The following is a 14,298-nucleotide window of genomic DNA, read 5'->3' as shown; positions in this document are numbered from 1 at the left end:
CACGTCACGTGTCCAGATTAACATAGAAAGAGACGCTCGTTTCCTTGCAGCCACCGTTTCCCGCCCGCTGTTCCGCGCCCGTTTCCCCTCAAGAGGGCGCTCGCGCAATTGTCCCGCGTTAATCCGTGGATTCCCCCGGAAGAAGCCCCGCCCTTCTCTTCCCCAGCTCCACCCCTATCCCTCTTCACCCCCGCCCCCCAAGCGGTGGGAGGAGCGACGAAGACGACGACGCCCCCTCGCGGCCTAGGCCGCTTCTCTCTAAACACGCGAGTTTTGGCGCTTGGAGGCGGAACCTCCTTGGTTGACTTTGTGTTGGGGGCATGTTCTCCGCCGCCCTCCTGAAGTGCCTGAGGCTGAAGCCGCTGCGCTTTTACAGCCCGCTTTGGGGGATCAGGTGAGAGCGGCTGTCTAGTGTGGGAGGAGGCAGAAGGGTTCCCTAAAGGGGGAAGCGGGAGAAAAAAGAAAGGGATCTCATGCGGAGAAAACTAGAGAGAGCGAGAGCTTTTTCTTCACCTGCCGGCAAAAGCGCCGTTGCTTCTCTCCCTGTTACAATTCTGGGGCCAACCGATTTCCCCGAATGCTTTCCAAATATATTTGGGATTACAATGCTCATCGCCGCCAGCTCGCTTGCTTTTCAAATGTGGGGTTGCAAGCGCTGCCTGAACAGAAGGGTTTCCCTTTGCAAAGATGCCGGGCGTTAAAAGCAGGCGCTATCATTTATTTTTATTTTTTTTTTCCCATACCGTGGAGTAAAAGGGAAAGAAGTTCTGCTGGATGCTGGAAGGGTGTTTTTAAGAGCTGACTTAAAAGTAACTAAGAGGATCGAGTAAGAGGGTTTCTTAAGTTTGCGTTGGGAAGTAAGACAAGCAGTAAGACAAGCACCGCTTCTGCATATTCCAAAGATGCAATGTGAGATTCTTTGAGAGTTTCACTCTTTTAAAATGTGCTTGCTGGCTGGAAAAAGTTTCCGATGTATATGTCCTAAATATGTGTTTTAGGGTGAGGAATTGAAGAATCCAGATCTTCTTGGACTCTACTCGAGTGTTAGTATTTCACCATGCTGAAACATTGGGTGATATTGAGGTGGTTATTTATGATGGGTTCCAAAACTGCTAAAAGCCATGATCTACATATTTCTCTCTCTCTGTATAATGAAACAGTTGGGTAATAGATATAAGGAAGATCCCTTTAATAATCCCAAGTTTTGGGAAAATCCTGGTTTTAAAACAGCTTATTTTTGTGCAGTAAATAAATATATCTGATAATATTGTTACCCTAGGCCAGTTTAGCTCTGTCGAAGCAGAAGAGGTAATAGTCAGGAAGATGAGACATGGGAATATGTTCATTCTTTACGTTTAAAGTGTCCTCTTTTTCTTCCATCAGTTTTTGGCTGCTGTGTTGCTATGAATCTACAAATACATCCAGTGATCAAACACTATCTCTCTCACTTATTTGACAGTACATATTTGAAAATTTGATCTCAGCAATGCTCCTAAGCATTTAAGTCGCTCAGAGCCTGATTCTCAGCCCATTATCCCATGGCTATATTTGTCCACTTTCGATGAGGTGCCCTATTGTCTCTGAATAGTACACCATGCAAACAGATATCACTAGAAACAGCACACAGTAATCTCTCTTCCTAGACAGTATGCAGCCAGATAAATAAATTTCATCTTGCTGTGAAACAGTAAGGAAGGAAATGTACTTCAAAAGTAACAACTCAACGTACTTTTGATGGCCATTCTGTTAGAATTATGTTGCTGATGGGAGTACGGTTTACACTATTATTGGACTATTGACTGGCTATGCGGTGTATAATTGTAAGTGCTTGAAGTCTCATAAACTTGGAGTGTACTGACCTAAGCATATGTAGGGTTGCCCATTCAATCATTTAAATATATCAAAGATTCATGTTTGCATAGATTATAGCTAGCATAGATTTTATAGTCATAAAATATCTATCTGAACCTGTTCCTGAACCAGTTCCTATGCAACCATGTAATACGGTACCTAAGTTCTTGTGCAAGTTATGCACTAGATGTAAATTAGTTCTTGTGCAATGAGGTAGAAGTATATATTTATACATAATTTTATATTCACTGTGATGAAGACATAAACATATATAGTATGATGTGTTCTTTTCATACTGTTCACCATGAACAGTCATCCAAGAAAGCTGTAGCCAGAATTTCCTGATGGATATGAATTTGAGGGGTACAAACTGGGTATCTGTTTTGTTTTGCCTATTAAAAAAAATATTGCATTCCAAAAGGTCAGTTGAATTGTCTGCAGCTTGACAAAACAAAAAACATTTGTCCTTTCATTGTTTCGTTGAAATAAAACCTAACCAGTTCTAGTGTTGTGACAATAAGGGGAACTCAGAATGAGCTTCTTGGGCTGCAACATTGGCTGCTTTCTTAAAAGTTGTTCAGGTTTTTTTCCCAATTCAGAATTGCTACTCCTGGTTTTCACTGAACAACATTTTTCTCAACCTGAATTCTTCCCCCTGCCATAGCTTTAGCACAGTGTCAAAGATGTGCAGCTTATACAAAAAAATTGTGGATATAGCAAAAGCTAGCAAAAACAGGTAATTAAAAGTAATTTAATATAGGAGACACATTCAACAGTGTGGCAGGGAACTCAGGTGATGTTTGGCAGAACTGAGATGGAATTGTCCTGGTCTTCAGTTACACTGACCATGATAACCTCCTGTATACAAAGATTTGGAGTAGGGGTCACCATGCATCATTGGTTTACCCCCTTCCTAAGCAACTGATAACCAACCGTCTGTGATGGTGGGTGAAGAGAAAACAAGTCCACTTTGCTATTTTATGACCACAACAGGGTTCAATCCTTTCTACCCCTACTTTTCAATGTCTCATGGAACTGCTAGGTAAATACCGTGTCAATGTGCAGGTAAAACCTCTTCATCTCTGCTTGGAGAGATTTTGCAATTGAGATACCTGACTGTCCAGAGGCTGCTAGGATTTGGATAAGGAGGAACAGGAAACCCTAGCAAAACAGAACGGCTATGGATAGATACCTTTTGACCAGAGATATACCTTCTTTAGTTCTGAATGGGTTCAGTTCCCTTGGGCTGAATAGGCTCATAATTGGGCGCCTCTTTGGAACTCATAACTCCTGCTTGAACAGCAAGTAGAGATCATAGCTAGGATATCCTTTGCATAATCAATTTGTATATACCAATTGCAACCTTTCCTGGGCCAGGGGGTATTATGGATAGTCACTCAGGCTTTTTACAGTTCTCAACTGGCCTACTGTAAGACACTCTGCACAGGGCTGTCCTGGAAGACCACCAGGTTTAACATGCAACCAACTTCCAAATGTAATTTAAGGTGTTAGCCATCACCTTTAAAGCCCTAAATGGTGCAAGGTGGCTATCTCCAAAACTATTTTTTTTTCCAGATGAATATGAGCGTAAGCTCATCCTGCGAGTTCAGAGAGGAAAATTCGTGTGGAGGATCCCATCTCCAAAGGAATTCCATTTACAGAGTAGCAGAGTTTTCTCAAATATAGTACTTCTTCTATGACATAGCTTGCCCACACATAAAAGAACCCTTTCCTCCTTACTAAGTTACAAACATAGATGACATTTTAATTCTGGAAAACGGCATTTGGGGAATGTTATATTTTTATTTATGACCAACCTCTGCTGATTATATAATGAAGTTTTACACTGATCGAACATATTTTAGAATAGAGTGGCATAGAAATATCAGAAATAAAAATAGAAGACTCCATTTTTTTTCTTTGCCTCAGTTTATATATGTATGCATTGTGAGACAAAGAGAAAATGGAGTCTTGGTGATCCTAATAATGGCTTATGTGTGGTCACAGAGGTAATATCTTCATGCAGTAATGGTGAGGCCCACCTGCAGCGGCAACACAACCATTAAATAAATTGGCAGTTTCATGAGAAATAGAGAACTGAAATATCTTTCTTTCCACAAGCATCCATGTGGTTAGGGAGTTCACTTTCCAACTTCTTGGATATATGTAGTAGTTGAGAAAGTCAACTTCCCTGGTGCTATGGATAAATATGTAACTATAACCATAACTATCACTATCTCTCTCTCTCTCATGAAATCTCTAAAAAGAATAATGCATTTTCAAGAACATTAAGTTTGATGCATCTTTGTAATCGTGTGACAATTGTAATTTAGCATTATCTACTACAAAAGTAATACTGTACTCTTTTGACTAATATCAAGATTATTTTAAGCAAACCAATTCAGAGCATAATTATGGCAAAAAGACTACAGATATTTTAGAAAATAAGTAATTGTAGGATATGTATTCCAAATCACAGTGAAAAAAACAGGATTTAACATATAATTTATTTTTTAATGTTTAACGCAAAAGAAAGGGGAAAAATACAGTCTTTAGTTCAACCTGAAAAAGGAGGTTGCTTCTAAACAACAGCCTACATACTACACATAGTTTATCACAGAAACTCTTTAAATAGAACATTATTCCGATATGAATTCTGTCAGTTTGTCTGTTTGTATTCTGAAACAATCAGTTGCAAATTGAAATAATCCCTTCCTTAGGTGTCTTTTCCAAGTAATGAGAAAATCAGATTAACATATAATGTGGCTCTAAATTCTAAAATTGATCTAAGACTATTCACTTCAGTTGTGCTCTCACAGAAATTTCCTTTTACAAGTAACTGTTTCACTCATCTCATTATAATAATGTTTGAAAAGGTATTTTATAATCCCCTAGAAATCATTTAAAATCAAGAGACATGAACCCATTGATCTCATCATGATTTTCACTGATCAAGCTAACTGTAGGTTTTTCCTGTAGGGGCAATAGTTACAGGTGAAACTCGAAAAATTAGAATATCGTGCAAAAGTTCATTTATTTCAGTAATGCAACTTAAAAGATGAAACTAATATATGAGATAGACTCATTACATGCAAAGCAAGATAGTTCAAGCTGTGATTTGGCATAATTGTGATGATTATGGCTTACAGCTCATGAAAACCCCAAATCCACAATCTCAGAAAATTAGAATATTGTGAAAAGGTTCAATATTCTAGGCTCAAAGCGTCCCACTCTAATCAGCTAATTAAGCCATAACACCTGCAAAGGGTTCCTGAGCCTTTAAATGGTCTCTCAGTTTGGTTCAGTAGGAATCACATTCATGGGAAAGATTGCTGACCTGACAGTTGTACAGAAAACCATCATTGACACCCCCCATTAGGAGGGAAAGCCTCAAAAGGTAATTGCAAAAGAAGTTGGATGTTCCCAAAAAGCTGTATCAAAGCACATTAATAGAAAGTTATGTGGAAGGGAAAAGTGTGGCAGAAAAAGGTGCACAAGCAGCAGGGATGACCCCAGCCTGGAGAGGATTTTCAGGAAAAGGCCATTCAAAAGTGTTGGGGACTTTCACAAGGAGTGGACTGAGGCTGGAGACAGTGCATCAAGAACCACCACACACAGACGGATCCTGGACATGGGCTTTAAATGTCGTATTCCTCTTGTCAAGCTGCTCCTGAACAACAAACAACATCAGAAGCGTCTTACCTGGGCTAAAGAAAAACAGAACTGGTCTGTTGCTCAGTGGTCCAAAGTCCTCTTTTCTGATGAGAGCAAGTTTTGCATCTCATTTGGAAACCAAGGACCCAGAGTCTGGAGGAAGAATGGAGAGGCACACACTGCAAGATGCTTAAAGTCCAGTGTGAAGTTTCCACAGTCTGTGTTGATTTGGGGAGCAATGTCATCTGCTGCTGTTGATCCACTGTGCTTCATTAAGTCCAGGATCAACGCACCCGTCTACTAGGAGATTTTGGAGCACTTCATGCTTCCTTCCACAAACGAGCTTTATGGGGATGCTGACTTCGTTTTCCAGCAGGACTCGGCACCTGCCCACACTGCCAAAAGCACCCAAACCTGGTTCAATGATTGTGGGATTACTGTGCTTGATTGGCCAGCAAACTTGCCTGACCTGAACCCCATAGAGAATCTATGGGGCATTGCCAAGAGAAAGATAAGACATGAGACCGAACAATGCAGTGGAGCTGAAGGCTGCTATTGAAGCATCTTGGTCTTCCATAACACCTCAGCAGTGCCACAGGCTGATAGCTTCCATGCCACACCGCACTGAGGCAGTAATTGCTGCAAAAGGGCCCCAAACCAAGAACTGAGTACATATGCATGCTTCTACTTTTCAGAGGTCTGATATTGTTCTCTGTACAATCCTTGTTTTATTGATTGCGTGTAATATTCTAATTTTCTGAGATTGTGGATTTGGGGTTTTCATGAGCTGTAAGCCATCATCATCACAATTATGACATGGCTTGAACTATCTTTCTTTGCATGTGCTGAGTCTATCTCATATATTAGTTTCACCTTTTAAGTTGCATTACTGAAATAAATGAACTTTTACACGATATTCTAATTTTTTGAGTTTCACCTGTATTTCATAATATTGAAATCCTTGGAGAGTAAACCAACAAATTGGAGATTGAAGTACTGTAATGATTTCCGTACACATTTGGAATGTAGCATTTGCAATCCATCTAAAAGGAACATCATTTATGAAGTACAATTTGTTAAGAAGTTACATATAAGAATGAAAGATTGGAAGCAATGACAGAATCAAAATTTGAGGTTGAAATACAGACCAATTTAAAATGCAGATTACACAACTGAAAGTAAAGAATACAGAAAAAAATTCATTAGGAAAATAAAAATGGAAAGTGAAGTCAAAGCTAATATGAATTAACATTTTTAATAAACTCAGTCAATAAAAAGGTAAAGATATTAGATGCTTTTATTTCCAGAGGCAAAGGATTGATTGATTATATCAATATTATACTGGAGATGATTAATCCTAGGGAAGAAGACTAAGACAACAAAAATCATGAAGAATAATAACATTTTAGTGAAAACAAAGCTTTTCAAAATATGGTCTAAGTATAAACACTGCACTTTTGAATTATAAATTTGAATATCGTTCCAAAAAGGATTGTTCTTTGTTCAGCAATGAACAAGCAGAAACCTGCATGCTTTGGACACAAGCAAATTAAGAGATTGGAAACATCATTTGCCAAGGATTGTAACTTACTTGGTTGTAGCTAATTCCTGAATTGCTTTATATGTGTGGCTCTTAATTTATATGTTAATTTATATGCAACTTATACTTTACATGCAATGCAGTGGTTAAGGGAATAATTGTCTCATTTTTTAAAAAATGCATTTTTAAGCTATTTTTTAGCAATAGCATTTTTATCTGCTTGGCAACCTTTTTAAAGAGGTTCCTTCTTCCTTTTGTTTTAACTCCTTTTGCTTTTGACAATCTTGTGTAAATGAAAGCAGCTGTAACATGTTTCTGACTGTCAGCATAAATTTCAAATTGGGTCTTAAAATAAGAGCAGGAACTTGCACTGGACATTAAAGTCCAAATAATTTAGCCAATTATTTCTTCAATGGTGCTATTCTCATTCTGTACAATCATATAATATAGCTTGGCTCAGTTAATCTCGGTTTCCACTCACTGAAAGATTTTGGACGCACACACACATACACGCAGAAATATGTCAAATGTAAAAGTGCAGTTGAGGAGGGTTAATTAAAATTGGTAATGCCAGAATTATCACATAAGTGCTATTGACAGTTAACAATAGGAGTAGAAGTAGTAGTGGAGATACTGTAGAAGTAATAGCAGTTGTAGTGAAGGTGGTTCCAATACTAAAACTCCCTGCGGCATAGGATCATAGGAGTATTCAAGCAACCAATAGAGACCAAAGAAATCTGAGGAGCCACCTGGATTGCAGGTGCCAGTGACTATGGTAGAGGCCTAGGTGCCTCTACTTCTGGTGCAGCCCTTGGTACCAATGTATCCAGTAAATCTAGATGTGACTAATAGTGACCATGGTTCTCAGAGTCTGGGTTAGCGATAGCACTTAGACATATACCACTTCATAGTGCTTTACAGCCTTCTCTAAGCGGTTCACAGAGCCAGCATATTGCCCCCAATAATCTGGCTCCTTATTTTACCCACCTCAGAAGGATGGAAGGCTGAGTCAACCTTGAGCCTGGTGAGATTCGATCTGCCAATTTACACTCCAAAGGATTCCAAAGGATGAGACCCAAGGTTTGGGAGGATTGTGGAGCTATCAACATCTGTTTATCTGACTTTAGTTTTTCTAACAAGGCAAAGCTGGAAGTCAATTTCAGTGTCTTCTTCATATACCCCTTTTGCCAGCTCCTCCCAAAGATACCAGACTTACATTTTATAATAATCCTCCAGATAAAACCGGCAGGATTGGTGCAAAACCCTGGGGTCAAATGACCCACTCAGAGGAATTGTGGCCTTCTGTCATTAGCCAACTACTTAATAGTCCTCCAGCTATACAGGCAGCTGCTGGTATGTCATCAGATGGGTATTTAGAAAGTGGATATGCATTTCCTCAGTCCCACTCATGTACTCTTGTGGCTAGTTGGGCCATGAATACTGCTTTTCAAGCAAAATTTGCTTGAACTATCATTGCTTTAATCTCTGTAGGTTACATATTCATCATTGGCAGTTGGTTTGTAAAACGTATCATTCTCTGAGAAGCAGTTATCAGGGAAAAGAAAATATTAATTGGTACTGTTAAAATCAATCTAATGCATAATTTTTGAAAAACATGCTTTGCTGAAGATCCCAATCAGGAAAATGTCCCCCTTCCTCCTTTAAATTCCTGTCTTCTGTGTTTCCAACCTGGTGGAAGATTTAGAATTGCTTAGAAATGTCATGCATATTGGTAATGATGCAGTGACTTTGATCTGTATAAATTTGAAGATATCCTCAATGGTCACAATAGGATTTGCACTTTTTTCTTTTCAAATTCTGCCATTCACCTCCATGGGATGAAGACTCGGGAAACTATGGTAACCTGCCATTTTGTTTAATAGTAGAATTACACTTCTTCCAGTTCCGTTAGCATATATGGGGAACCATTCACTTGTGAAAGGATAGTTTAGTAATAAATCGCTTATTCCAGTCCCTGTCCACTTAAGTAGGAAGATTTATTCCTTTCCATCTCACAACATGTGACCCTTTGTAGCATACAACACCACAACAATTAAAAAATCCAAAACAATTTGAAAACAATCAAAAATAAAATAAGCATCTAAAGCATAGTTTTCCTAAATCTAAACTAATCCTTTTTAAAAAGGATAAATATAGTTGTCTTTTATATTGGTATCTTTCCAATACTTCCTTTTGAATTTTACGACTTTCTCCTATACTAGCAGTTTTATATAGAACTTATAGACAATGGTATACCAAAGACATAAAGCAAATATTTTAATGGGTTTTTGATGACAGAAGTAACATTAACTCTCTTGTTGACTGTGTTTCAATCCATTTAGAAAACATGTCCAGTGTAGCATCTGGGGAAAGTTCACTTGTATATTTATAAAATATTTCATAGTGGTTGTTGGTGGAAACCTCTGTGCTGTTAGCCTTTGCCCCTTTATGTTTCTGGCACTTTAAACAGCTTGCACATGTCTGAGCACTAACCAAATAAAGATGCAGGTGACGCCATAGTTTTGCATTTTCATTTGAGTCACCCAGCAAAATTAGTAAAAGAAAGAGGAGGAGGATGTTTGGAGATTGGGTCTGAGGTAGAGATAGTTCTCGGGAAGAAAGGATAGAAAACTGGAAGGAAATGAGGTGAAGGGAAAACGTAACTAACTATGGTTGAAAGCAAAGAAGAAAAATCCCAAAACACAGGGTTATTTTAGAAGACATTATATACTGGAGTCTTTGTGGTTAAACTGGGAGAAGACAAAAAAACAATGTTATTTGAAAATTCCAGTTTGGTTATCGACGATAGAAGCGTTTTCTTACCCTATAATTTATAAAAAGGAACAAACAGTTAGCTATGGGGAATTACTAGATGAAAAGGGTGAACTTAAATCGATACAAAAATTAGAGGAACAAGGTATACAGATGAATTGGTTTTCATATTTGCAAATACACTCAAGGTATGATGAGGATTCCAAAACAGAGGGATTTTATGATAAACAGACTGATTTAGATAAGATTTTGATGGGTACTGATGAAAAGGTGATTAAAAAATTATATGGTTACTTATTGGAAATTAAGCTAGAGGAAGAACAAGTTAAAGAAACTATGATTGCCTGGGGGAGGAATTTTGGATATGGGATTGACTTAGAGAAATGGCAGAAATTATGGTTGCAAAACTATAAAATGACAATGTCTACAGCCTATAAAGAAAACTTGTATAAGATGTTTTACAGGTGGCATTTTCCCCCAACAAGGATAGCAAGAATGTTCAAGAACAAATCGGAAAAATGTTGGAAATGTCATCAGAAACCTGGTTCATACTACCATATGTGGTGGACTTGTGAGGATGCTAGAAAATATTGGACTAAAATCCGCATGTGGTTGGAAAAAATGACAAAGAAGCATATAGACTTGAAACCGGAGCTTTTCTTATTGGGAATCTTACCAGATGTTTATAGTAAAGAGTTGAAATATTTGATTGTAAATGTATTAACTGCGGCTAGGATTGTATTTGCAAAAAATTGGAAAAATGAGAAAATTCCATTGCAGGAAGAAGTTATAAAGAAAATATTGGAATGTGATGAGATGAGTAGATTGACTTTTGAAATTAGAGAGCAAGAAGATAAACAATTTTATATAATTTGGGATCTTTTCTATCAATGGCTGAATGATGAAATACAAAAATAGAATATTTAGAATGTTAGACAATAAGGAATAATATTGATTTCACTTTTCTTTTTTTCTTTTTCGGTATTTGATATTATATTTATATAATGGTTTTTTTTTCTTTTTTTCTTTTATTTAGGATAGAACTGGTACGACTATATGATTTGTTATAGAATAAATTAATTAAAATATAGTTATCTCATAAGGCATGATTGAATAAAAGTATAGTCAAATTTCTTTTTCTTTAATAATGATATGATGATATATAAGTTTGCATTGACAATAAGAGTTATTATATAAGGTAATTGCAATTGTGACTACGAAGTGAATGCACAAAACTGATGAACCAACCGACTCACTGTTTGTATATAAATACAGGAGAGCTGATGCTTTTATGTTTTGTCTGTTTGTTTGTGTGTTAAAAACAATAAAAAATTTTATAAAAAAAAAAGAAGAAAAATCCTATATAGGTGTGTATTACAAAGAAGTATTTTAAGAGTAAAAATTCATTCAGGTGAGCATCACTGATAATCTGAGGCAGGCTGACTTACAAGTAAGGCTGAACTCTGTTTTTTGTCTTAATAATTTCAACCCATTTTATAATGCCTGAATGTGTAAGCATGATACTGACTGGCAAAGTCAAGGTACTGACAATTGTGTAGTTTTGATGCAAGCCTCTGTCTCCTTTCCTCTTTTGTACACAGGTAGTCCTTGACTTACAAACATTCGTTCAATAACTGTTTGAAGTTCAAAAGACACTGAAAAAGTGACGACCATTTTTCACACTTATGACTGTTACAGTATCGCCATGATGACATGATCAAAATTGGATGCTTGGTAACTGGCATGCATTTATGATGGTTGCAGTGTCTCAAAGTCGTGCAATCACTTTTTCAAACTACTGATAAGCAAAGTCAACAGGGAAGCCAAATTTACTTAACAACCATGTCACTAACTTAACAATTGCAGTGGTTCACTTAACAAGTGTGAGGAGAAAGGTGGTAAAATGGGCAAAACTCACTTAACAACCATCTTGCTTAGCAACAGAAATTTTGGGCTCAATTGTCATAAGTCAAGGACTAGCTTTATACATTCATCATTCTGTCCATTCAACTGCTCTGGATTGAATAAAAGTAAAAATTCTATTCACCACAGAAAAAAAGAAAAAGAAATAGGACTGGGGCAGCTTTGGGATTATTTCTTAAGAGTACATTATCCTAGATGTGACCTCAAACAAACATTACAACTTAGTACAGCAATATAACTAAATATTAGTATTCTGATTAATAAGAAGCACTGCTACCTAAGCAGCCAAAATCATTCTGTTTCTCAGGTAATATTGTTTTGCACCACTGTTTCTTTGTTTATTAAATTATTGAACATAGTTGTTTAATGACAAACTATAATACTCTTACATTATTTTTTACTCTAGAGACTTTTCTGCCAATGTATGGAAAGGGTTAAGCATTACTGCCTTCTGTATAAATAGTGATTACACAACACTCTTGTATATTTAAGTTCGAGATTCCTGGACTAAACTGTTTGCCCAGGGATGGGGTATGGGATCTGGGAATGTTGTAATGACACAGAGAGATTCCATTGCATCTGTTACCTTACGGCTCCGCAGCCATGTTTCTAGAGGCCTCATGCACCAAAAATTAAAACATGCCTCTCTCTAATAACTCCTTTCCAATTTGGAGAAAGAATCTCATCTTCAGGTAATACATGGTATTTATATGTGAGCTTATATATAGGGGTATGTTTGTGTATGCATGTGTATATGAATAGCTAGCTAGAGGTAGGTAGGTATGCATTGATAGGCATGTTTATTTAACGTCAAGCAGTAGAAGATATTGTGTTGCCTTTTGCTTTCTAAAACCAGCCAAGTTGTGTTTTCTGTTTGTGGTTGATTATTAAACCTTTACAGCGTCCAGATTCCTTTTTGGTAGCATTGGAATGAAGTTCACAGCATAATGTTTATCAGAAGAACAAATAAGAACCATCTTAGTAAAGATTAATTACACTACAAGCAGCACTAGCTCTTCTTTGTAGTAAATTGATTTTTGGGACTGTGAATGATATTGAGCATATGACAAGTTCATCTGAGATTTTAATTTAATTTAATTTTGTCTTATTTTTCTCCCTTTTCACAGTAAAGTGCATGGTGTTCATTTCCCTGTGCTTCAGTTACACACAACTAATTCTACCATGCAATTCAGTCAGGAAGATTTTGAGAAGGCCAAAGAACAAGTGAACCTATTGCAGGATGAGCCAAGCGATGACATCAAGTTGAAGCTTTATGCATTGTATAAACAGGTATCCCAACCATTTACCTTCTTAAATATGTAAATGTTGAAAAATATATTTGGAATCTGTCTCTGTCTCTCTCTCTCTCTCTCTCTCTCTCTCTCTCTCTCTCTCTCTCTCTCTCTCTCTCTCACACACACACACACACACACACACACACACACACAGAAGCAGTATGCTCTGTCCCATAATTGAGTAGACCAGCTTGCCCTGATAGACCGGTCTCACCAGGAAAAAACACTTTACACACACACACACACACACACACACACACACACACACCCCTGATTTTATACTTTTCATAATTACTCCTGAAATATAGCAAAAAGTTTCATATAAGTTTTGGAATAGACATAATTTGAATAAAAATAAATGGTTAATTTATACTTTGCAGTCTAGTAACAGTTTTAGTTTCGCTTGATCATTATCTAACTAGTTTAAACTTGATTTGATTTAACGCAGGCTACTGTGGGCTCATGTAATATTCCCAAACCAAGTATGTTGGATTTTGTCAACAAAGCCAAATGGGATGCTTGGAACTCACTTGGCAGTATGACACAGGTAAGCATACTCTTAAAAACCTTGGTTTAACATTTTGGGTGGGAAGAGTCCTTTAAAACAAAACATCCATTATATCCATGTCAATATAATAATGTAATTTACATAATTTGAGATAATATGTAATCTGCATAATTGCAAATAGTATAAATAGATGCAGATGATATAGCTACATCAGTTACTTAAGTATGCAAATGATGAATTGTTATTAAGTGGCTTCAGGATTTTAGCCTTAAATTTAAAATTTTTTAAAACTAGAGACATAAAACTGTCTCTCGTACAAGTTTTTTTTACTTGATATTAAAGTTGTGGAGAGATCCCATTTTAAGCATTTTGTTTAATAATCTTTTAAAATATAAAATATTATAATTTACATAATTTACATTACATTATTACAATATTATCCATTTACCTTATTTCATATATTTTATATGAAGATGCCCATGGAACACAATTGTTGATTCTTATCAAAATATGCAAAATAAAAGGAAAATTTTAATTTCTATGGCGATTTTAATAAAGATGTCACCACCAGAGGAAAGAAAAGGATCTTCTTATTTTACTCCAGGCTGCATTATAAAACTTTGCATAAGTAATGGAGATTCATAACTGATCTAAAGTGAATGAATTCTGCTAAATTAGAAACAAAATTAATTTAGAGTGCTTCTTGATGAAGGATTGTGTACTGCACATCAAAAGACAATGTTCAGTTTTTTGCT

The 14,298-nt window shown here is 36.8% G+C and overlaps 1 protein-coding gene across 6 annotated transcripts in view; it reads left to right on the top strand.

The window, feature by feature from the left end:
• Positions 1-235: 235 nt before the first annotated feature.
• Positions 236-14,298, top strand: part of ECI2 (enoyl-CoA delta isomerase 2) — a 27,131-nt gene continuing 13,068 nt past the window's right edge. For 5 of the 6 annotated variants that reach the window (XR_015743101.1, XM_087930797.1, XM_087930796.1 and 2 more), the window contains exons 1-3: positions 236-394; positions 12,868-13,030; positions 13,484-13,582. Coding sequence is in view for 5 of the 6 variants with exons in the window: in XM_087930797.1 (XP_087786923.1) it covers positions 321-394; positions 12,868-13,030; positions 13,484-13,582 (336 nt within the window). In the remaining variant the exon portion in view is untranslated. Of the gene's footprint in view, positions 395-12,255; positions 12,433-12,867; positions 13,031-13,483; positions 13,583-14,298 lie in introns of those variants that run through there. The other variant, XM_026715031.2, reaches the window with a different exon arrangement.

This window comes from Pseudonaja textilis, chromosome 3, assembly GCF_049901715.1.
Source record: "Pseudonaja textilis isolate UNSWEBS1 chromosome 3, rPseTex1.2, whole genome shotgun sequence".
NCBI classification, from domain to species: domain Eukaryota; kingdom Metazoa; phylum Chordata; class Lepidosauria; order Squamata; family Elapidae; genus Pseudonaja; species Pseudonaja textilis.
The sequence above is the reverse complement of the archived record's forward strand: the minus strand, read 5'-3'. Positions and strand labels throughout refer to the sequence as shown.